This window comes from Zonotrichia albicollis, chromosome 17 (genome assembly GCF_047830755.1).
Source record: "Zonotrichia albicollis isolate bZonAlb1 chromosome 17, bZonAlb1.hap1, whole genome shotgun sequence".
NCBI lineage: Eukaryota > Metazoa > Chordata > Aves > Passeriformes > Passerellidae > Zonotrichia > Zonotrichia albicollis.
In genome coordinates, this window is record NC_133835.1 from 15,469,224 (window position 1) to 15,489,962 (window position 20,739).

The window sequence follows — 20,739 nt, forward strand, 5'->3', positions numbered from 1 at the left end:
TCTGTAGCCCTTTTTTTAGGGAATAAAACCAGAAATCTCTCACTCTTTCTTGCCCTGTCCTCTCCCTCCAAGACTGATGCCAAGGTGCTTGTGCCAGGAGGGGCTGGGAATATTGTATCCCAGGGGTATTCCCTGGGGAATATCTGGGATATTCCCAGACTTCCAAATCTCAGGCTGCTGTTTTTACTACTAAACATTCTTCCAGAAAGGAGAAGCTAAGAAACCTCTGTTGGAATACTGAGCCCACACACTGGATGTGCTAAATCCATCTTGCCGATTGTATATCTCTCTCACTCATTCTCCCTTCAGAGAAGAATCTCCCAGAAGCTTTACTAAAGTTTTTTCATATCATTCTCTGCTTGGAACAAGAATTTTCTCCACCATGGGTGACAAAGCCTGGTATCTCTCCTTCCCTGGCTGTTACTGAAGGTATAAGATCCATATCCCCAACACAAACCATGCTGGGACTTCTAATTGGGTTTTCCTCCCACTGTAACTCCCTCTGCCATCTGTTCCCCTTTTCTCTCGGATGACACATCCCTCAGTCACTGAGCAGTGCCATGGCAAGGCACCCAGCCCAGGAGGCTGTGCCCGAGCAGCCCTTCCCTGTCCCTGTGCCCAGGCTGGGCTCTGGTGGGCTCTGGGTCTCTGCATTCCAGCCCCATTCCTGCCTGGGTTTGCCTCCACATTTGCCAGAGGGTTTCTTTGAAAAGGAGGCAGAGGCCCCAGTGCCTCTGAAGTCCAGAGCAAACCTGGTTTTAAGCAGCAGCAGAGCTATTTAACCTCTGACACAACCAATTTTTCTGCTTAGTTGAAATTGCCCATCCCCAGCGCTAACGAAGGGCTCTGCAGCCTCTCTGCTGAGATAATTGGTAGCCCCAGGCTTCAGTAGGATCCAGGAACTGTTTTCCACTGCTTCATCTGAGGAGACAATAATCTGTTGGAAACATGGCAACTTCTTCTGGCCTCTTTCCAGACCTCCAGTCATGTTACAGTTGAGCTACAGCAAATGAAAATACATTAGAATTTTAAAATGGTACATAAGTGATTCTTGCTCATTGGGAAGCTTGAAGCTAATGTTGCCTGCAGCTCATACTAGTGTTTTCAGAAATAATTCATTAGCTGCAAAAATCTTCTCTTATTTCTTGGAAAATGAAACAAAAAATTAGCTGTTTTCCTTTCCTTGTGGATTGCTTCCTTTCCATCTCCTTCAGCACTTTCCAGGCTGCAGAGCTGAGACAGGAGGTCCTGGAGACCGTGGAGACACAGGTGAACTCTCAGGCACAATAAGCTGGTCCCTTGCACCATTCCTCATTCTTCACTCGTGGTTTTCTGGGCAGGTTCTCGGCCCCACCTGGCAGAGGAGCAGCAGGACGTGTCAGAGGGGGCTCTGGCTGCTGTGGGATCAGACTCTGCCAGCACAGACACACAGGCAGCCCTGAGCCATTGCTTCCACCCCAGTGATGCTCACAGCTCCATTTTCATGGGGTAAGGAAGACTCAGGAAGATTTTTTTTCTCTGCACTTCAGTCCTTCTCATTTTGATTCCAGAAGAAAAGCAATACATGCAACTCAATGGGAGAGCAAGAGAGCAGAGTTTTGCACATTTTCTCTCAAAGGAAATACGTGAGGTGTTGAAGTTAAGCTTCACGTGCCAAATGTTTCGGTCAACCTCATAACGTCTGAGAAATACAAAACCACATTTGTTGCAATATCTGTAAGGCTCTGAAGAATTGAAGGCCTTTTGGGAAGCGCCGAAAGCTCAGAACTCACAGCACCCTGGACGAACGCCCTGGCTCTGCACAAAGGGGCCCAGGTGCCCAGGCACTGCTTGGCCTGGGAGAGGGAAGGCTCACACCCAGCTGTCCCACTCACACAGCTTGGCTGGCAAATTTAAGGAATGCTCTTTTTCCTCGACATCTGAGCAAAACCTGAAGAAGGTGTGAGTGATTTTCTGTTGTCTGGGAGGGCACTTGGCTGAGCTGCTCGAGCACAGCATCAGAGCTCTGGGTGCCATCTGCAGCCAGCCCCACCTGGCACAGACAGAGCCCTCTGCTCCTGCCTGGGCTGCCCGTGCCCCCTCCCCACGCAGCACATGTGTCTGGTGGCATCTGGAAGGGAACTCATTTCTTCTCCTTAGTGGTTTGACACAGCAATTAGATTGGGTTCAATTGCTGGGACTTTACCACCTGTGCTAATAGCCAAAATTGCTTTCAAAGATATACTGCAATGTTTGGAATTTGGAGAGAGATTGCTATCCTTTTAATTAAATTTTCTGTCTCTAATGAGACAATTATAAGCATTTCAATAGCTCCCAGTCATCAGGTTTCCACTGTATGAGAGCACAGTAGAAAAAGGCATCCTCATCACCCCTTTCTTTCCTCTCCCACCCACGAAGTTCTTTGAACAATTCACAAGTGTGTCATGTATACTCACCTCCATCCTGGCAGAGATCCTAGCAGCACTTGGGCTGCCCAAAGCCACTCCTGGAGCCACTGCACTATCCCAGCTGTTGCACCTGAGGACCAAACTCCCAATTCAGTGACTTTCACGGGGCAGCACACCCCCACTCACTCCTGTTTCTCAGCTCAGGTCACCTGTGCTGGAATCAAAGCTCCTATCCCTAGCATGGAGAGCACATTGTCTCAGAAGCAGGAGCAGCACAGGAGGTGCCTGCTGGACCAGCACCAGTCTGTCACTCCAGTGATCCTCTCACAAAGGTCACTGACTTCAGGGCTGGAAACTTTCCTGGGAAATGAACTGGAAGCTCAGGTTCCTGCTATGTGGTACCTAAGCACTGAAGGGCTGGTTCCTTCCAGCTAGAAATCCTTTCTGCCCTTGAAACCAGAGCCCTTTAATCTAAGCAGCATCAAATGTTGTTATTGTAAGATTGCATAGCTCTGCAGATAAACACTGCATTTAACATTCCAGTGTAATGAAGTACAACACTCTGGTCAAGAATGGAAGTTTATTTAAGGCAATATAAAAATATTGCCATTAATCCAGGATGCTTGTACCCTGCAGACCAGGATGCTGGAGAGCAGCCATTGTAATCAGGACTGATTTAAAGGCCTCCCCATGGGCAGCTGCCATGGGGGGGCCACAGGACATTTACACAAACAGCAATGACACACAGATAGATGTGCATGTACTGGGTATCCACAGCCCTGGGAATGCAGCCAGCACAGCACAGAGCAGAAAAAGCAGGAGGAAGGGTGGGAACATGACCAAGATGAAGGTTGGGAGTAGAGCAAGCAGAGTCAGAAGCTCTCGGGATGCTTGCCCAGCCCTGTGCCCCTCTTGCCCCACACACCACAGGGAGATGCACATTCCTGTGGCTGCAAACATCACCCACACCTGACATTTCTGCACTGAGATTCCTTCAGGACTGGCATACCTGGTTTGTGATGCCAAGAGACCAGGGAACAAAGAGCTTGGACTTCTGGAAACAAGTAATGTCCAGCCAACTGGGAAATATCAATTGATTTTCAAGCCAAAATCATTTCCTTTACGTTTCTTTTTTTGTTTTTTTTCCTTACAGCTTCTAGAAAATTGGTCTGAAGAGCTTTGCTAAGGTTCAGAGCTGTCAGCTGCAGCCCTGGCACAAGCACAAGCCATGTCAAACGGTTTCCACCATGAACCCCAGCAGTGGGGCCCAGGTGTGCGAGCTGCCACCAACACCCTGTCCCTGGGGAGGCTCCTCCAGGCGCCAGCAGGATCCAGGGTTTGCCTGTACCTAGTTAAACATGAATCACTGTTGTCTGATTAGAGATGATCTTCCCAGTACTTTTCTGACTAAATCATGCTGTTTTGACACACTAGTTCAAGAGCTGTCACTTTAATTATGAGTAGTGATGCAGAAAACCAGCAGTAGCAGCAACAACAACAAAAAAATTACAAATCCCCACTGCTAAAACCAGAGCTTTAATGAGATCAGGGGAGAGGCCGGAGGAGCTGCTCGCTGCACGTAGATGCAGGACAGGATGAGCATCCAGAGCATCTTCCTGAGGGGCCCTGCACAGGAATGGTGAGGGCTGACAGTGAGACGGTGAAACAGAGAAGAGCTGCAGTTTGTGAGAGGCCAGGAGCTGAACAGGTCCCAGCCTTGCCACCCTGCTGCAGCTGGCACTGCTTGGGAGACATCAGAGTGCTGAGCCTGATATCAAATTATTCACATTTTCAGATAAGGCCAGGTAGCTATAATGAGCATGTGCTACTCAAACCTTTTGGGGGATGAGTGTTCTTAAAAAAAAAAAAAAAAAGGAAAAAAAGGAAAAAAAAAAGGAGAGTCAGTGATCTTAATACTTAAAGACTCAAAATACTCAAAATTAAGAATAAAGGACAAAAAAAAATGTTTGGAAAGCTAGAGATAATAGAATAGTCTCAGTTATGGAGAAGTGTTGCTAACTCCTGCCATTCCAGCAGAATATGCTCAACTCGCAACAGGAACAGTTCATCATTAGAACAACACAGCTCTTTAAGAAAATTAAATTTTTTGTTGTTCTTTTTCTTTACCTTTGGTTCCATTTCTGGGCATAGTTTATCTTTTGTTTCTAAACGTGCCAGGGCCCTTTCCTTATGGAAGGAAGCAGATCCTCATTCTTCAGATGAATGCAATCCCACATACCAGGACTCTCAGGGAGCTGATGGGCCTATGAAGATACCATGTAAAAAATTGTCTTTAAACACGACCTGTTTCAAATGCAGAAGAGAACTGCTTAGTCCCCGGCTGGACACTACAGGGCAAGGGTGAGAAGAGCACAATTCCCCCACGGCCTCTCTCTTTCTCCATCTCTCTCTTGCTGTGGCAGACCCTGCTGGGAAGGTTTTCAGCGTTGCCATGGGAACGGCGCATCCTCCACAACAGCCTCTCCCCCAGCGGGGCTGCCCTGCTTGTTTACAGCACAAAGCCATTCTCCAGCAGTGTTTTGCTTTGGATTTCCAAAGTTTCACTTTTTCCAAAACCCAGGTAGTAAAAATTATGGAGATCATAATGATGAGTGGTGATAAAACTCCTAAAGGGAAACAGGCAGGACCCAGTATGTGTCAACACCATCAGCTGATTTTCATTTGCAGGGAAAGGGACCTGACAACTTCATTACCTTCTACTCAAAAGGCTCACTCCTGCTCCCTCTCACACACTTCCCCCAGGAATTTGCCAACAGGATCTGTTTGTACAGTCACACAAGGTATGGAGGTGAAGCCAGCACACTGCACAGCCCTTTTTAGGATGTGCTGATGCAGAGATTTGCAATGTTTTGTGTCATCCAGTGACAGTCTGTGCAGAAACACAGCTGCTGTGAGGGTCCCCTGGGGGCTAAATCTTTCATACTCCTGCATCTCCAGGCCACAGTGAAAGAAGGAAAGGCCTGGCAGTCCTACCATGCCACCAACAGTAGCTCTCGATAAGACCATTTGTTATCAGCTCTCAGGGATGAGGCAGCAGCAAAGAAAATCCGTGTGGAAGAATAGTTTTTAAAAACTTCTACACAAAAGCTGCATCCTTTGCAGCTTCAGTACTCAATTCTGAAAGAATGTGGTAAAAGCAAGGTTTCCCATGATCAATGGTTTGGGTAGATTTTGAAAAGGAAAACTTTTCCAATAGCTGTTTCCATTCTGAAATAACCACCTGCCTTCTTTAGGAGCCGATGGCTCAATAAGGGACTTCTGCAGGACAAAGAAAACTTTCCAGTGACAAAATGCTACTCTCATTATAGACCACTAAGAAATGAAACTGGCTTTCAGCTGGACAGAGCTCCTCACTGCAGAAACCAAAATGACACACTCCAGGGATTTATTCCCAACCCACCCCTGGGGCTCACACCCCTCTGCTCACACACCAGCAAGTGTTCCTGAGCGGGCTACAGGTTAATGACAGGTTATGTTACACAGTGAAATACAAGACCTTTTGGTTTTTACCTTAAAATCTTCCTCCTCTGGGATGAGGGATCAACCCCTGTGAGTCTTTAATTCACAGACAGCCTGTACACAGCCTTGTTCTCAAATCCCTACTGCACTGGCCAAAGGCTTCAGGTGCTTCCAGAGCTCTCCTGGCTCCCCACACACCTCAGCATCTGCAGCACAAAACCACAGTGCCCCTTGGTGTCTCCCTGCAAGACCTTCAGCATGGCCATTAGAGGGGTTTGTGATCCACTTCCAGACTAGAGTTGGAGCTGAGCATTAAAACTCTCCTGGAGCCAGCCCCAGCCACTCACCCGGGGGTGACAAACAGAATGACCTCAATCTCACACTGCAGAGAGTTCCTGTCTGGAACAAATTAGGTTAAGAAGCTAAAGAGATGGTCCTACACACATTAATCAAACAGATATTGGGAGAATATCTCCAGTCTTCTTTATTTTCATTTATAGAAAAGTATTAATATTAGTAAGCAGAATATAAGGAAACTATTTCAAGTATTTCCCAGTCAAAAACACAAGGCTATAGTCAGCCCTCCTGGCACAGCTGAGCTGACTTCCTATTTAGAGCCCCAGGAGACTGCATCGCATTTTGGGCCAACTCAGAGATGTTCCTTGAAGCTGAAGTCAAGGGCCAGTTTGTCTCTATTCCCACAGATTTGAAAAGCACATTTCTAAGTTCTGTCATTACCTCAGCAGCACAAGATCAACCCTCTCTAAGACTGAGGGCCAAATGAAATTATGAGACCAGGGAGGATGAAAATAGAAGGAACAGAATCACAAGCAAGAGCAGGAAGTATCCACAAAGCGCTGTTGCCACAAAAAGAAGGCACTTGGATTAATTTATTTTGCATTGTTGATTCTTCATTAAGACTTTTAAAAAATAATAATTAAACCTGATTTCTTATGGCCTTTTTTGTTTGATTTGTTATTTGGTAAATTCTCATTCCTTTCAAGAAAGGAGTAATTGCAAGAAGTCATCAAGGTCAGACAAGATTCTCTCAGGGAAAAAAGAGATTGGCAGTTCCCACCTGATTTCCTTGGAAACTGAGGAGCGCACACACACACACACAGAGGATTCCAGGTGGCTGTGTCCAGCCAGCACCTCTGGAAAGGCAGGGAAAGCAAAGTCTCTGACACGGAGCAGTCCCTGCTCTGGCTGGGGCTCTGCTGCTGCCGCACACTGGGGCTTGCAGGGACTGCCAGGAGAGGTCAGATGAACAAGAAACTGTGAACAGAAGGGCAGGAACAAGTGTCCAGCCGGCGAATTCTCCTCCAGGTTCCCTTGCATCGATGGTTCCCCACCGCCTGCCAGTGCAACAGCTGATTCCTGAAACAGTCATTAAAGTGAGAGAAAATGAGCTGCACCTCCCCTGCAGGGCAGTCACCACGAGGTACAATAGGGCTTAAATCACCCAGCAAATCCCGTTTAGTCTGTAACATCCCTTTTTACTCCATGGGCCCGATTCTGCCTCTCTACCCTGTAAAGCAGCAGCAGCCACAGAGAGGCCCACAGGTTGTACTAATGTGAAGTAAAACCTAACAGTGACAGGAACAGACACTTTTCTGTAGCACTGTGCCCTTTCCCAGATTTTATCATTTAAGGATTTGGATTTGAGGATTTTATCATTTAAGGTTTAAGGAAATTTCTCACATCAATATCTCCCATCCCTGACCCCTGGAGAAGCACAGCTACCACAACTGGATCAACTCTTGCTCTGTGCAGAGAGCTGCCCACAGAGAGCCCAAAGACCCCTGATTTCTCCAGAGAGCTGCATGCAGCGCACTGTGCCCCTGAAACAAGTGGCTCGAGGGGGAAGAATCAGAAATTGCACATGAAGCCAAGGGTAAAGCTCTCACTGCGGGCTGGCGGCGCCGTCCCCACGGCAGGGCTGCCCCGGGCGGTGCAGGGCTGGGGGCTGGCACTCCACGCAGAGCCGCAGCCCCTCCCGGAGCCCGCTCATCCAGCGCTGGCCGTGCCGGCAGCCCGGCGCCAGGGACACCAGCTGGAACTGCACGCAGTACCTGCAACACAACAGCCAGCTCAGCTCAAACTGCAGGCACGCGCCGGCCACACCACCGACCTCTGACTGAGAACAACCAAACCGCACCAAAAAATCCCCTCCCTCCAAGGTCATTAAGAGCAGAACATGTCATGTACCTGAATTTTGACAAGGTTAATAAACAGGGGATAAGACTACTCTTCTGAGGCTTTCAGCTAACATATAAAAAGTATCAGGTATGACTGGCATCTGTTTTTACCAATAGGGAGACAGACTGGTCAAGCATTTGACTAATCTAATTCCAAGTCTGGTATCCACTTGCTGAGCCACATTTCCTCTATTGTCTCCCCTCAGTTATTTAGAATGGGTTTTGTAGAGCCGGTTGTGATGGGAGCTAAGATTTGGACTGTAAAGGTTTTCCTCGTGATGCTCTCCCACCTGCAACCAGAGAGGCTCTGCGGGTGGAGCACAGCCAAGTCCCTGAGCCACAAACTCCAACTTACCCTGCCCTTTCACTGCCATCAGCTGCAGCTCTTTTCTTCCTCGCTTTTCCAAAGCCTCCCGTAGTTATTAATGCTGGGACTGTGTATACCAAAGAGAAAGGGTACAGAGTGTCAGTGGCAATGGTGCTTTAAGGCTCGTTATGTCTGCAAAATAGAAAAGATGGGCTTTTAATTTCATAGGGTTTTAGCTTTAGAAATATATATATATATATTTATATATATATATATATATATGAAAAAAATAAGTGTGCAACATTCACTCACAGAAGTTTTAAAGAGACATAAATCTGCCAATCTCACCAAAATTTCCACAGATTTGCACTTGTATAAGTGAGAGCAGAGCAGACCTGTAACATCTCACTTTTGGAACACAGTGGAACACAGCAAATGGTAGGCACCACTTTCACCATTGTCCCATGAAGGACTTGTCTAAGCTCTTACGTGAAGAGCTCAGTTCTCAATTAGCCCAGGCAGGCCCACAGCAAACATACCACTGCCTAAAAACAATCCTTCAAACAGAGGAAGAAACAGCTCTGCGGACCCAAACCAGAGTCCTCGCCAGGACTACCCAGGCACTTTTCCATGGACTTACTGAGGGACTGCTGGCACTCTGTTCCCTGCTGACTCCAGTACTCCACGCAGCCAGCCCTCTCCTCCAGAGCAGGACATGATTCTCCCCCGTTCCTGGGCTCCTGGATGATGTGCCTCGTCCGGACGCGATAGGTTGTCTTGCAAGGCTCTGCACAGCCACTCCAGGCACTCCACTGAGATACGACACAGGGGATCGCTGGAGGAAAAGAAACGGAGATGTGGAAGGTTACAGGAGTCATGCCAGTGAAATGCCTGCTGCAGAAATAACACTTTTGGACATAGCTCAGCACATCCTTCCTTATTTCAGAGCCGTCCCATGGTTGTCTTGGGCAGTTCTCAGCAGTTCTTCTCCAGGCTCTTCCCTACAGGCGCCGCTGAGCCCAGCGGTGCCCGGCGGTGCCGGCCTGCAGTCCCTCACCTGGGCAGGCCGGGCCGCAGACGCTCACCTGGGCAGGCCGGGCCGCAGTCCCTCACCTGGGCAGGCCCGGCCGCAGTCCCTCACCTGGGCAGGCCGGGCCGCAGACGCTCACCTGGGCAGGCCGGGCCGCAGTCCCTCACCTGGGTATGCCCGGCCGCAGTCCCTCACCTGGGCAGGCCGGGCCGCAGTCCCTCACCTGGGCAGGCCGGGCCGCAGCCGCTCACCTGGGCAGGCGGGCCGCAGCCCCTCAGCTGGGAAGGCCCGGCCGCAGTCCCTCAGCTGGGCAGGCCCGGCCGCAGTCCCTCACCTGGGCAGGCCGGGCCGCAGTCCCTCACCTGGGCAGGCCCGGCCGCAGTCCCTCACCTGGGCAGGCCCGGCCGCAGTCCCTCACCTGGGCAGGCCCGGCCGCAGTCGTGGCAGCAGTCGAGGGCGCGGGCGCACGCCTGGTCGCAGTAGCAGGGCCCGGAGGAGCCGTCGGGCCGCAGGCCGGCGCTCAGGCAGCCGCGGTCGCGGCCGGGGCAGCAGAGCCCGAGGGCGGCGCAGCCCGAGGGGCGGCGGGGCAGCGCCGGCGGCAGCAGCAGCAGCGCCGAGAGCACCGGGAGCCAGCGGGCACGGCCGGCCATGGCCCCGGACAGGCGGGGCCGGGCGGGGCCTGGCAGGCGGCAGGTGCCGCTCCCATCGCTCTGTGCCCTCATCGCCTGCCTGCTCCGTGCTCGCATCGCTCCATGCCCCCATCTCCTGCCCCTCCGTGCCCTCATCGCCTGCCTGCTCTGTGCCCCCATCTCCTGCCCCTCCGTGCCGCCCCACACTGGCCGCGCACCCCGCAGTCCCCTTCTGTGGACTCGTCAAACCAAAAACTCTTCAGCCCTGACTGCTGGCATTTACCCACCAGATTATCGACACATTGTCATGGAAAGATAATGTGTCGATAATCTGGTGGAGACGAATTTTCTTTGGGGATTTGACTCCAGCATACCTCAGGAGCCATGAAGAATGGAAAGTACTTCACTGCCAGTACAGCAGCTCCTAAGGACAACAATCCAGCTGGCTATGCTACCTCTCTAAAGAATTACCCTGAATTTTCTTCTTTATTCGAAATGCAAGAGGCTTAGAGAGATTACAGCCACTCCTGTGAATTATTTAGCTATTCAGTACAAAGCAAAGGGCTTTACTGTAACTTTTTAATCAAAGAGGCTTGCTCTAAAATATTGATCACAACAGATGTTATACCTTGCTGAACATTGAATTGGGATTTATAAAACCCACCCACTGACTTTTTTTTTTGCAAGTGATTATGCTATTGTACTAAGACTGGGTATGGACAGTGCTCCAACTTCAGGGAAACTGCAGCAAAGATGTTTCTAGAAAAAGAGAAAATAACATGAGAGGACAGGTTAACACCTTCAACGTGTACAATTTTGGAGGCATGAGCATAGAGGAGACCTGGCACTGCATCAGTTTGGGCATAACATGGTAAAATGTTCCAAAAAGATAAGAAATAGAACATTAGCTTCTTTGTATATCACTAGATGTCTGCAGCAAAGAACAGGCATCTCATTTGCTTGGCAGTGGTCAGATATTGTCAGCTTGGAAATCACACGTGTGGCAAATCCTCCAGTGAGCAAGAGGCATAAAGGCTAAAGACTGGGAGAGGAAAGAGAAGAGCACTAGAAATCAGTAGCTATGGGGTCCAGGAAGCTGGAATTTAAAGATATCGTGTTAATTCCTGCCTCTGCCAATGAGTCACTCACTGTGTGACCTCGGGTAAGTCATTTAACCAAGGCATGTCTCGTTCTTGATCTAGAGCAGGAAGGACATTCCCAAGGAGATTGCATTACTCAGCTGATTCCTTCACACCCAGCAGAGGCGGGTGCAGCTCTTGTGCAATTCCCTGAGGGGCACTAACAGAGCACAGCTCCCAGTCCAGCACTCTTGCTGCCCTGCTCCACATCCCCCTCCCAACAGCTGAGCTACAAGGAACGCCTTCACCTTATTCTGAGATACACAGACTGAATGAAATTTAGCTTTAGAAAGCTATGGGTCTACATAAATACTGCAATTTTGACTGGCCCTGTATGGCTAGGAAAGTTGGATCTAGGTCCAGGCATCTCAGAAGGAGATGCCCAGCAAGCTCCTGGGAGCAAACTTTGTTTCTTGTCTTACATTCCCAGAGTGAAAGCAGCTCTCCCTTGTTCTGGTTTGACATAGCCCTGGGGATTTTTTAGGGTTTGGGGCTTTTTTTCCCCTGACAGGCTCTAAAGATGCCAAGGAAACATGGCCCAAGACATGCTGGACCATCAACCCAGCAACAGATTTCTAGCAAGACAAATTGCCAAGTCTGGATGGGTCTGCTGGCCCTGTGAGGAGCCAAGCAAGTGTGCTTTTACAGAAAGGACATGTGGCTAGTCTGTCATACAGGGAGAGGTTCAGGAGCAGAACAGCTTGCAGGGATGTCCTTGGGAACACCAGTGGGTGTTCACTGTAGTATAAAAAGGGGCATTCTTCGTTGATGAAAATAATAGTTGGTCACCATAGAAGTTTTAAGAGTGATACAAGCAGAGGATGGTAACCTTTGGGGAAAACAGGTAACTGCAACTTCTCCTCCAGGTTCTTTGGAACTGTCTTTGCCCTGGGATCTCTGCACAGACAGACAACCAAGTGCAGCTCTCTGGGACTTCTGGTAGGCTCACCTTTTATTCTGCTGCCTAAAGGACTTGGCCCATGAGTCCCATCACACATTCTACAGTGTGGGGATCACCAGAAATTCTTGACAAGTCCGATGACTTGTGCTGTGAATGGTAAAGGAAGGCTGTTGCCTGAATGACCAGAGCTGCCTATAGACCTCACAACTATGGTTCAGTAGCTGGACATCATAGAGAAACAAGGTAGGAGATTTCCTTGGTTGGTTTTCCCAAAACTGGATGACACCATTCGTATCGGAATGACAAAAAAGGTCGTCACATCTAGACCACATCAGCAGAAAACCACAGGACTGACCTGAGTAACATCTCCACCACTGCAAGGGATCTGCCAAGAGGTGTGGAAGATTCTAATAGTCAAAAAGTTATAGCTGCAGAACATCTGTTTAAAACAGTGGATGCTGTACGAGACAGAAATACTCTGCTTTGAAACAAAGTCTTCTTACTGCCTGGAGCAGACTAAGGGTCCCAAAATCTGGATGTTCTTTGGGTGCTCACAAACACAAGTTGTGCTTCATTAGCTGTCCATGGTAATGTCAAGCCTGTCATCACAGCTGATGTGTCATATAATCTTATCACTGAACAGAGAGGAAGTAACACAGCAATTAGAAGCAGCAATTAGTAATAGGCTGTGCTTTGCTATAAACTGATGCAGCAGTTAACACGTGGGTCTAAAAAGAATATAATAATCACCATGCAGTCAAAATATGCCTGGGTCTTTGGGAATACAAATGTTAAAACTCTCCCTATGTATGAAAATTTCTATTAAAAGCAACATCAGACAGAGAAATAATCTGTGCCATTTTTCTCTAAATGCTCATGGCACCAAGAAACAGATCTGTTTGAGAAAAGTAAACATTTGCTTAAACATACCAGCCCAGTGAGTGACTCCAGGCTTCAGTTTAGAAAGTTAACAGTACCAACAGCAAGGTCTGTTTCTGTGCAGCTGATGGAGCAGAGCTGGGCCTGGCCCAGCCCTGCAGAGCCCCCCGAGCCGCACAGGGAGGCTCTGCTGCAGGGAGCCCTCCTGGCACAGAGCAGCTGCAGCCCAGCCCCCATCCAGAGCACACCTGAGCTCCACCCCCGCGTTCAGCCACCCAGCACACGAACCCGGGAGCTGGCCAGGGCCACTGAAACTCAGACTGCTTTAAATTCAGAGTTAAACCTCCTCATACCCACCTCTTACCAAAGGAACGTAGTAAGAGATTTTCCAACGGGGTTGTCGGTCTCCCATGGCTGCTACAGCCCAAGCAGTGTCTGTACCGGCTCCCCACGCCCCAAGAGGTTCTGTCACAGCTGCTCTGGGACACCGCGGCAGATCTGGGGGGCTCCGGGTGCCCGCGGGCCAGGCCGGGCCGGCGCCCTGAGGGTCAGCAGCGGCGGCACAGCGCCCCCTGCGGGCCGGGCACGGCGCCCCCTGCGGGCCGCAGCAGCGTTGCAGGTGCCCAAACCCTGCCCCGGGTGCCCCCAGGTGCCCAAACCATCCCTGCAGCATTCAGGGGTTGCCTGGGATTAGTAATGTACCAACCAGGGTGGATTAGTAACCTACCAAGTTTCAAATTTCATCCAGATGCATACATGCAATAGCAGCAGAGCTTGAAACCTGACCTGAGCAACTGCTCTTGCAGAGGCAACAGAACGTGCCAAGAATGTGTTTCAGCTGCAGGTCTCTCCAGCTCCCATTGGACAAGCACTCTCTCCTACTACAGAATGTTTGCTGGTGGGTCTGCTCATTACATTAATGAAAGTAATTGTATTAGCAGCAGTTCTGGTCCCTCACCAGTAAGCAGTTTTAAGGGATCAGGCTGCTTACATTAATTGAATAAGAAAAATCTCTACTCAATTTAATTGAAGACTGCTCTGAATGTTGAATAGTAGCCGATTTTCCATCATTGCTGTTTCCCACTAAGCACACATGCCAAAGCCCACCCTCAACTCAGACACCTCAAGCCCCATCCCAGAACCACTGAAACTGATTAATTATGCAGATGAGCAAACTGCACCTCCCCCAGCACAGCAGCAGCCCCAGCCTCAGCCAAGCACTCCTGATCCAGGGCATGTGGAGCGCTGCTGCCATGAGACACCTCCTGGCTTGAGGCCGCTCCAGCACCACTCTCAGCAGCACGCTGGTGCTGTGCTCTCCAACTCCCCAAACCACTGCGAGATCTAGGAATGAACTGTTAAACGTGGGTCAAGAGAATTTCAGTTACCAGCCAAACCAACCCATTACTCAAGATTTTATTAAAACCAGGCTTCTAACAGTACAGAAACACACTGGGCTGCAGCACCCGACACACCTTGCCCGCTTCACAGACTGCCACGGATACAGCACTGCAGCTTTCGGATGGCAGGGGAGAACCAAGCCCTGACGCCCCTCCTTACACACAAGGCCATCCATCCTCCCAGGAAAGGCTTCCTTGCCTTGCATGCTATGGCATGATCTGCGCCAGGCAGGGAACGCAGCCCCTGCCCACAAAAGTATCCAACTGCATTAAACACACGGCAATTCCAGAATCCATTCCAGTTACATGCTTTGTACCCAGGGGACAGAAATTGTAGCACCCTCTAAGCTGGCAGGACACAATCTTGTCACTCCTGACGGCTTTGAGAGGTCAGAAATATTGCAGGGTATGGGAATGCTGTGGCTTGAATGAGGATCCCAGGCAGCTGCATGGGAGCAGCAGAACCATCCATCTTCTTAAGCAGAACACTCAAACTCCAGCAGGACCCAGGACAACTTTTTGTAAATCTCAACCTGTCAAGAGAACAGACAACATTCTGTCTATTCACTGTACCACAAAGCCACTCCAGCCCCATAAAAACCACGAGACAACAGCTACTCTCTAAAGAGGAGGAGTTTCCTCCATGCCTTGCACTCCAAACAGGGTGAACTCAAACTGCACTGCAGGAGCTTTAGGGCAGGACTTGACAAGGACTAACAGGGCAGAGAGTGCCAGAGAAACATTCAGTCAGCTCAACCAGCTCCACCATTTGAACTGAGTACTTGCATGCTTTTGCTGAGTGAGGGCACAATCCTGCTCTTGGGAGACAGAGCAGCTGCTCTCAACAGCAACATCAGGCTGGAACTGATGATCTGATGAAGTTCTATTATGCACATTTTCTAAAAAATTAGTGAAATGCTAACCAGACAGACAGATTTTCAGATGTCACATAGTTTATCTTTAAGTAACAAAAAGAACACCAAAAGCAATCCCTCTCTTACAAACATATTGCTGAAAGCATGACTTTCATCCACTTCTCAAGACATTGAGAACCTCCCATTGAGGGGAGTGAACTCAAAAACTATAAAGAACAAAAGCTCCCAGACTTTGCAAGAAGTACCTTAACACTGCTTAAATAGGACAAGACAAAAACATTACATTTATAATCTTGAAGTTGAACTGAAATCTTTCAGACCTCTCTGCCCTTAATTTGAGATCTTTGGAAAAAACTTTAGCAGGAATTTCCCTGCAGGAAACTACTTTTTTAACAAGGATACTTAGGTTTTAGCACTTACAAGGGCCCCTTCTGCAATACTAATCCCCACTCTGCCCAACATCCAGGGACTTTAACTTGTCAAGGCACTGCAGAAGCAACTTCCTTGGAAAAAGGTATTCTTTCCCTTTTTTCTTTATTAAACCCAGTGAACACAGGTGAATTAAAGACTTACCATTCTCCCCCGACAAAGGGGCACACATGGTGGAGCAAACCAGACAACGTCCTCATCCACATCTCTTCATTGTCAGCTGCAGCCTGAACTTCAGGTCTCCCAAGGCTCAACTCCCCACCTCTGCCCTCACAGTGTCCTGGGGGTAAAGCCAGAGGAACTGTCAGCACCAGACCCTGTCAGGGTGTGGGACACAGCAGCCGCTCCCTGCTGGTGCATCAGACACGATCTGGCTTGAACAGCAAGTAATCAACACTGTCGCTCTGATGGGGAAAAAACTCAGTCATCACTGACACCAGCAAGTCCCCGGGAGCTGTGGCTGCACACCCCCAGCAGCTGTGCCACACTCCCACATCCCTGGCAGAGCCGCAGGCACTCTGGGCTAACAGCAGAGCCATGCCCGCTCTGGCAATCCTCTGCACTCCCTCTAGCTGGCCAGCAAGGGTCAGGGCACAGGAGCCCTGCCAGCAGCACCTCCACAGGGACAGCTTCCTGCTCCTTCCTGGGGCAGCTGCTGGGGCTGCCCATCACACAGGGCCCTTACAATGAGCCCTCTGAACACAAAGCAGCAGGGAAGCACACAGGACAGAGCTGTAAGCCACCACGCTGTTCCAGCTCAGCTCACATAGGGGCAGCTTGCAGCTTCCTGGCCTGCTGGTCGCTATTCACTTTGGACATGATGGAACCAGAGGCCCAAAGGGCCTCAAAGCAATGCTTCTGCAGGAGGAAAATCCCTGTACTCTCACTTTTACGTTACTTAGGCTAACACTCATCAGTATGGTCTGTAGGGACAAAGTGGAAGCAACTCCCTTGCAGAAAGGTATTTCTTCCCCTTCCCCCCTCCCTTCTCCTTTGTAAATTTAATTAAATGTGATTCACACTTACTTCAAAGGCTTACCATTATTTGCTAGAGATTCAGGCACGGTAGAGCAAACCGGACAACTGCCCACATCACACACCTCTTCACTGTCAGCTGCAGCCTGAACTTCAGGTCTCCCCAAGGCTCAACTCCCCACTTTTGCCTTCAGTGCCCTGGGAGTAAAGCCAAAAACCATCAGCATCAGGGCCCCGATTTCATTATTTTGGGCATTTGTTAACACCAGGATGTGGGACACAGCAGCCATTCCCTGCTGGTGCATCAGACACGATCTGGCTTGAACAGCAAGTAATCAACACTGTCGCTCTGATGGGGAAAAAATTCAGTCATCACTTACACCAGCAAGTCCCCAGGAGTTGTGGCTGCACACCCCCAACAGCTGTGCCACACACCCTCCCCGTCAGAACTATAGGCCATGAGGGAGTTAATGCAAATTCTTCCCCCAAAATGTGGATGGCTGGCATGCTCTACAAGTAGAGGACAGGGAAATAGTCCCAAAAACGGGAGAACAGCAATGTATGGGTGTTCTAGGGCAGAGTTCAAGACAGTTAAGTCATTTAACAGAAAAGGAGGCGTCAGAAAGAGATTAACATATTATTACTGCCTTTTGCAGCCCTAGGCCTGGTATCCACGTGGGGCTCCCGTTCCCCGCCGGCAGGCGCCGTGCGGCCCAGGCCCCGAGCACCGGGCCCGTGCGGCGCCGGCGCAGGAAGGGCCCGGCCAGCCCCTCGGGGCCGCCACCACCGCCCATCCGGGGCCCTGCAGGCCCGGCCGCGGGGCTCCTGCGGGAGGGACCCACACTGCTACCTTCATAACACCACCCCGGCAACGCGCGGCCCTTGTAACTTAGTAATTCCTTTGGAAGAGCAAATATAAATATGTGCGGTTTTAATTCGGTTCCGAACAGCTATTTTGCAGACTTACCGCCTGGCCCCGGCAGAGGCTCGGGCCTGCCGGCGCACGCCGGGGAAGTGCCTCCATCGCCGGCCTGGCTCCGGGCACGGGGCTCCCGCAGGCGCCCTGGGCTCCGCCGTCCTACGGAGAAACAAAGCACAATGAGCACCAGGAGCAGCGGACGGTCAGCAGCGGCCCGCGGCCGCTTCGCTGGTACATCAGACACGACCTGGCTTGGACAGCGATAGTCAACACTGCCGCTCTGACGGGGAAAGAGTCATCAGCTCCACCAGCGAGCGCCCGGGGAGCTCCGGGTGAGCTCGGCGAGAGGGCGGCTGGAGCCCGCTGAGGCGCCCTTGCGGCCGGGCCTGGGGCCCAGCGGGAGCGAGGCGGCCACAAGGCGCGGCGCTGCCCCGGCCGACGGGCGCGCACAGAGACCCGGCCCACCCCCAGGGAAGGGGCGGGGGGAACTCCCGAACGCTCCCTGCCCGCAGCGCACGCACTCACCTCGGCCGATCCGGAACAAGAGGCAGCGGAGATCCGCGCGAGGGCATTTATGGGCTCCGCAGGCCCCGCCCCGGGCCCGCCCCGCTGAGGCGCCGCCATCGCCGCCATGCCGGGCGGTGCCCTGCGGAGCCGCTGCTGCTGCCTCAGGAGCAGGGGCCGGCTCACGGCGAGGGGCCGGGTGCCCATGCGCCCGCCCGGCGCTGTGGCGCGCTCGGAGCCGCGGAAGGGGTGGGAGGCGCCGCCATTTCGCGGTGCCGCGCGGGGCGGGCGCTGCGCCGCATGGCCAGGCCCGGCCGGGCTGTGTGCGGGTGGAGGCGGCCGGGGCAGGCGGAGCGGGGCGAGCAGTGGACGTTTGGTATCCTTTGGGATCGCCGAGCGTCGTTTTGGACATTTAATTTTTTTTACAAACTAGAATAATAAACAAGAGTTAAGGGATACTCTGCCTTGTCCAAAGGCACGGCCGCTGCAGCGCCGACGGCCATGACGGCCGTGCTCCCCATGGCTGCCAGCCCGCAGCCGCGGCAGCTCTCGGCTCGGGGCTGTGTCGGGGGACCTGCCCCTGTCTGCAGGTACTTGGCTTTTAGGTGTTTAGACAGGTAAATTATGTTGCGTTAAATCGTCTGCCACTGACTAACGTAAGGAGCGAAATAGAAAACAAAGGACGTGTCTTGAATGAAAGCAGCCCAGTTTGTAACCCAAGCACTGAGTTGTGATTTTTATAGCTGAAACTTGGCCCTGGGCAGGGGGTGTGAGCGCAGTCCCGCGCAGTGCCGGCCTCGCAATCTGCCGCTGTTCCCGGGGCCAACAGCGCTGCCCGAGCCGCGCCCGCCCGGGGAGGCGGCACCTGCGGTCTGCAATAACACCAGCGGAGGAGATGGGGCTGAAATGCAGCAGGGCACGGGCAGGGAGGAACAAAGCCAGAAGCCTTTACAGCGTCTGGGACTAAACGCAGGAGAGAGAGCTGTGTCCTGAAGGAAGAAGCTGGGGTCCAGACTGGCTCAGAATCCTGCCATGGCTCCATGCTTTGCTTTTTTTCTGCTTGTAAAATACACACTGCTTAATTCAGCTCCTGTTAAAATGATTTTTCCAAATTAAGTGTGTTTGTAGGCAAATAATTTTTGAAAGCAGCTTATCAAACAGGACTTGTGGAATAAATCTTGATGCTGTTAATCCAAGTACCAGAACACCAAAAGATGAAAAGACAATCAAAGGAAGGACATTTTAAGAAGATTTCAGGGAAAATCTTGTTACACTGCAAACCCCTGTCACATGCAGGATGCAAAAGGAACTGTAAACGTGATTTGTGCTGCCTAGCTTGGCAAGGAAGGGAAAGTGGGGAGGTCTGAGATAGTCAACAGTTGCAGCAGAACTTAGTATTACATTTATTCAATTTTATGTTTGGATTTTATTCTCCTTGGCAAAACCAGGTGGGAAATATCTTTAGCTAAATGAGTTCTTCAGCTCAGGCTTGTTGGACTCGGGCAGTTCTCAAGAGGCAGCAAAAGTCTCCAGTCCCAGTTCTCCTCCTTGTTCCCCTGCAGCGCAGGGGGAGCTCTGGTGCCCCACAGCCCATCCCGGGACATCAGGGGACACTCCCGTGCCCTGCCCAGCGTTAGGGTAAATGGCTGAAAGACACATGGATTTCTTTTTAAAGTACCACAGCCCCGGAGAATTTATTTGCATTCTCTAACAGCCCTCACAGGGATTCTGTCAGCATCTCCCATGTGCCAGCTCATGAGTGTCAGCCCCGAACCATTCTTTTCTCTGGGCAGGGGAGATGGGAAAAGATGAACTGTTCTTGAATTGCTAAACAAATGTTTCATGTGCCATCCTCTTAACTGCTACATTTTTATGTTCAGGGTTCTTTTAAGACCAGAACTGATTATAAAGAAATCTAAAATTTGGTAGGGATAAAACCCCTGCTTTTCCAACATAACCTAAACCAGCACCAGATGCTACGATATTCCTGACTTTTCTAATACAGACTGTGATTTTCCAGCAAATAGACTTTATTTCAGAAAAAGCCATCAAGAAAGCCATTAAAAGATCTCCCTGAACTGTTGGGTCAGCAGCTTCACTGTGACAGTCTAAATAAAACAGTCAGCACACTGATGGGGGCTGGAAAAACAGCTTCATGAGCTTCTGCCAAATCACACACACTGTTCTTTTAGAATAGGAAAAATCCCAAACACAAAATTCACAGGATGGATTGCTTCTATGGCTCCAGGCTGCTTCCCATTCAGCTCTCCTACAGAGCCTTTTATAAGAATTAAAAGGTGCACTTTAGCTGTCTTGCAGGCCAATATTCCCAAAAAATTTTGCAGAAATTCTTTCAGATCTTAATCCTGAAAGCAAGACTGATGGATCACAAGGTCCTATTTGTTCCTTGGGGAATCAGGCTCTGAAACCAGGAGTGGAAGATGGTGAGCGCAGCCCTCCCTGCCCTGAGCAGCTCTGCGTGCAGAACGGCAGCAAGGTTAAAAGGCTGGGGCAATGAGGGGGCAGTTCTGAGGAGAAACAACAACACTGTTTCAGCTGTCTTCTGCCTTTGCTGCATCAGGCACAGAGGAGACAACAGGAAAAGCAAGGGACTGTAGTAGTCAGGCAAAGCCCCACTTTTATGCAGAGCTGACGTCAGCTTACCCAGAATCCACACGGTGCCATGG

The 20,739-nt window shown here is 50.7% G+C and overlaps 1 protein-coding gene and 3 non-coding genes across 4 annotated transcripts; all 4 read right to left on the minus strand.

Moving 5' to 3' along the window:
• Positions 1–4,969: 4,969 nt before the first annotated feature.
• On the minus strand, positions 4,970–18,225 carry LOC113459895 (somatomedin-B and thrombospondin type-1 domain-containing protein-like). Its single transcript, XM_074553924.1, has 9 exons — positions 18,074–18,225; positions 17,597–17,707; positions 16,694–16,827; positions 15,799–15,934; positions 9,821–14,883; positions 9,013–9,207; positions 8,421–8,499; positions 7,775–7,939; positions 4,970–7,244 (listed from the first exon to the last, which is right to left on the minus strand). Exons 5-9 carry the CDS (start codon positions 10,209–10,211, stop codon positions 7,127–7,129), a joined length of 948 nt encoding a protein of 315 aa, XP_074410025.1. The 5' UTR covers positions 10,212–14,883; positions 15,799–15,934; positions 16,694–16,827; positions 17,597–17,707; positions 18,074–18,225; the 3' UTR covers positions 4,970–7,126.
• LOC113459900 (small nucleolar SNORD12/SNORD106) lies at positions 16,005–16,095 on the minus strand. Its single transcript, XR_003381485.1, has one exon. It is a non-coding gene; the product is annotated as a small nucleolar SNORD12/SNORD106 (small nucleolar RNA).
• On the minus strand, positions 16,925–17,015 carry LOC113459899 (small nucleolar SNORD12/SNORD106). The gene has a single exon (XR_003381484.2). It is a non-coding gene; the product is annotated as a small nucleolar SNORD12/SNORD106 (small nucleolar RNA).
• LOC141731123 (small nucleolar SNORD12/SNORD106) lies at positions 17,776–17,860 on the minus strand. Its single transcript, XR_012583052.1, has one exon. It is a non-coding gene; the product is annotated as a small nucleolar SNORD12/SNORD106 (small nucleolar RNA).
• Positions 18,226–20,739: the final 2,514 nt, after the last annotated feature.

What these genes read in the sequence shown, in the direction of transcription:
- LOC113459895 (XM_074553924.1), bottom strand. Translation starts at nt 10,211, where the DNA reads ATGGGGGCACAGAGCAGGCAGGCGATGAGGGCACGGAGGGGCAGGAGA. An exon ending in GATGGCAGTGAAAGGGCAGG is followed by an intron (nt 7,940 to 8,420) that starts GTAAGTTGGAGT and finishes GTTGTGTTGCAG; the next exon opens with GTACTGCGTGCAGTTCCAGC. An exon ending in GACGGCGCCGCCAGCCCGCA is followed by an intron (nt 7,245 to 7,774) that starts GTGAGAGCTTTA and finishes TGACTGTTTCAG; the next exon opens with GAATCAGCTGTTGCACTGGC.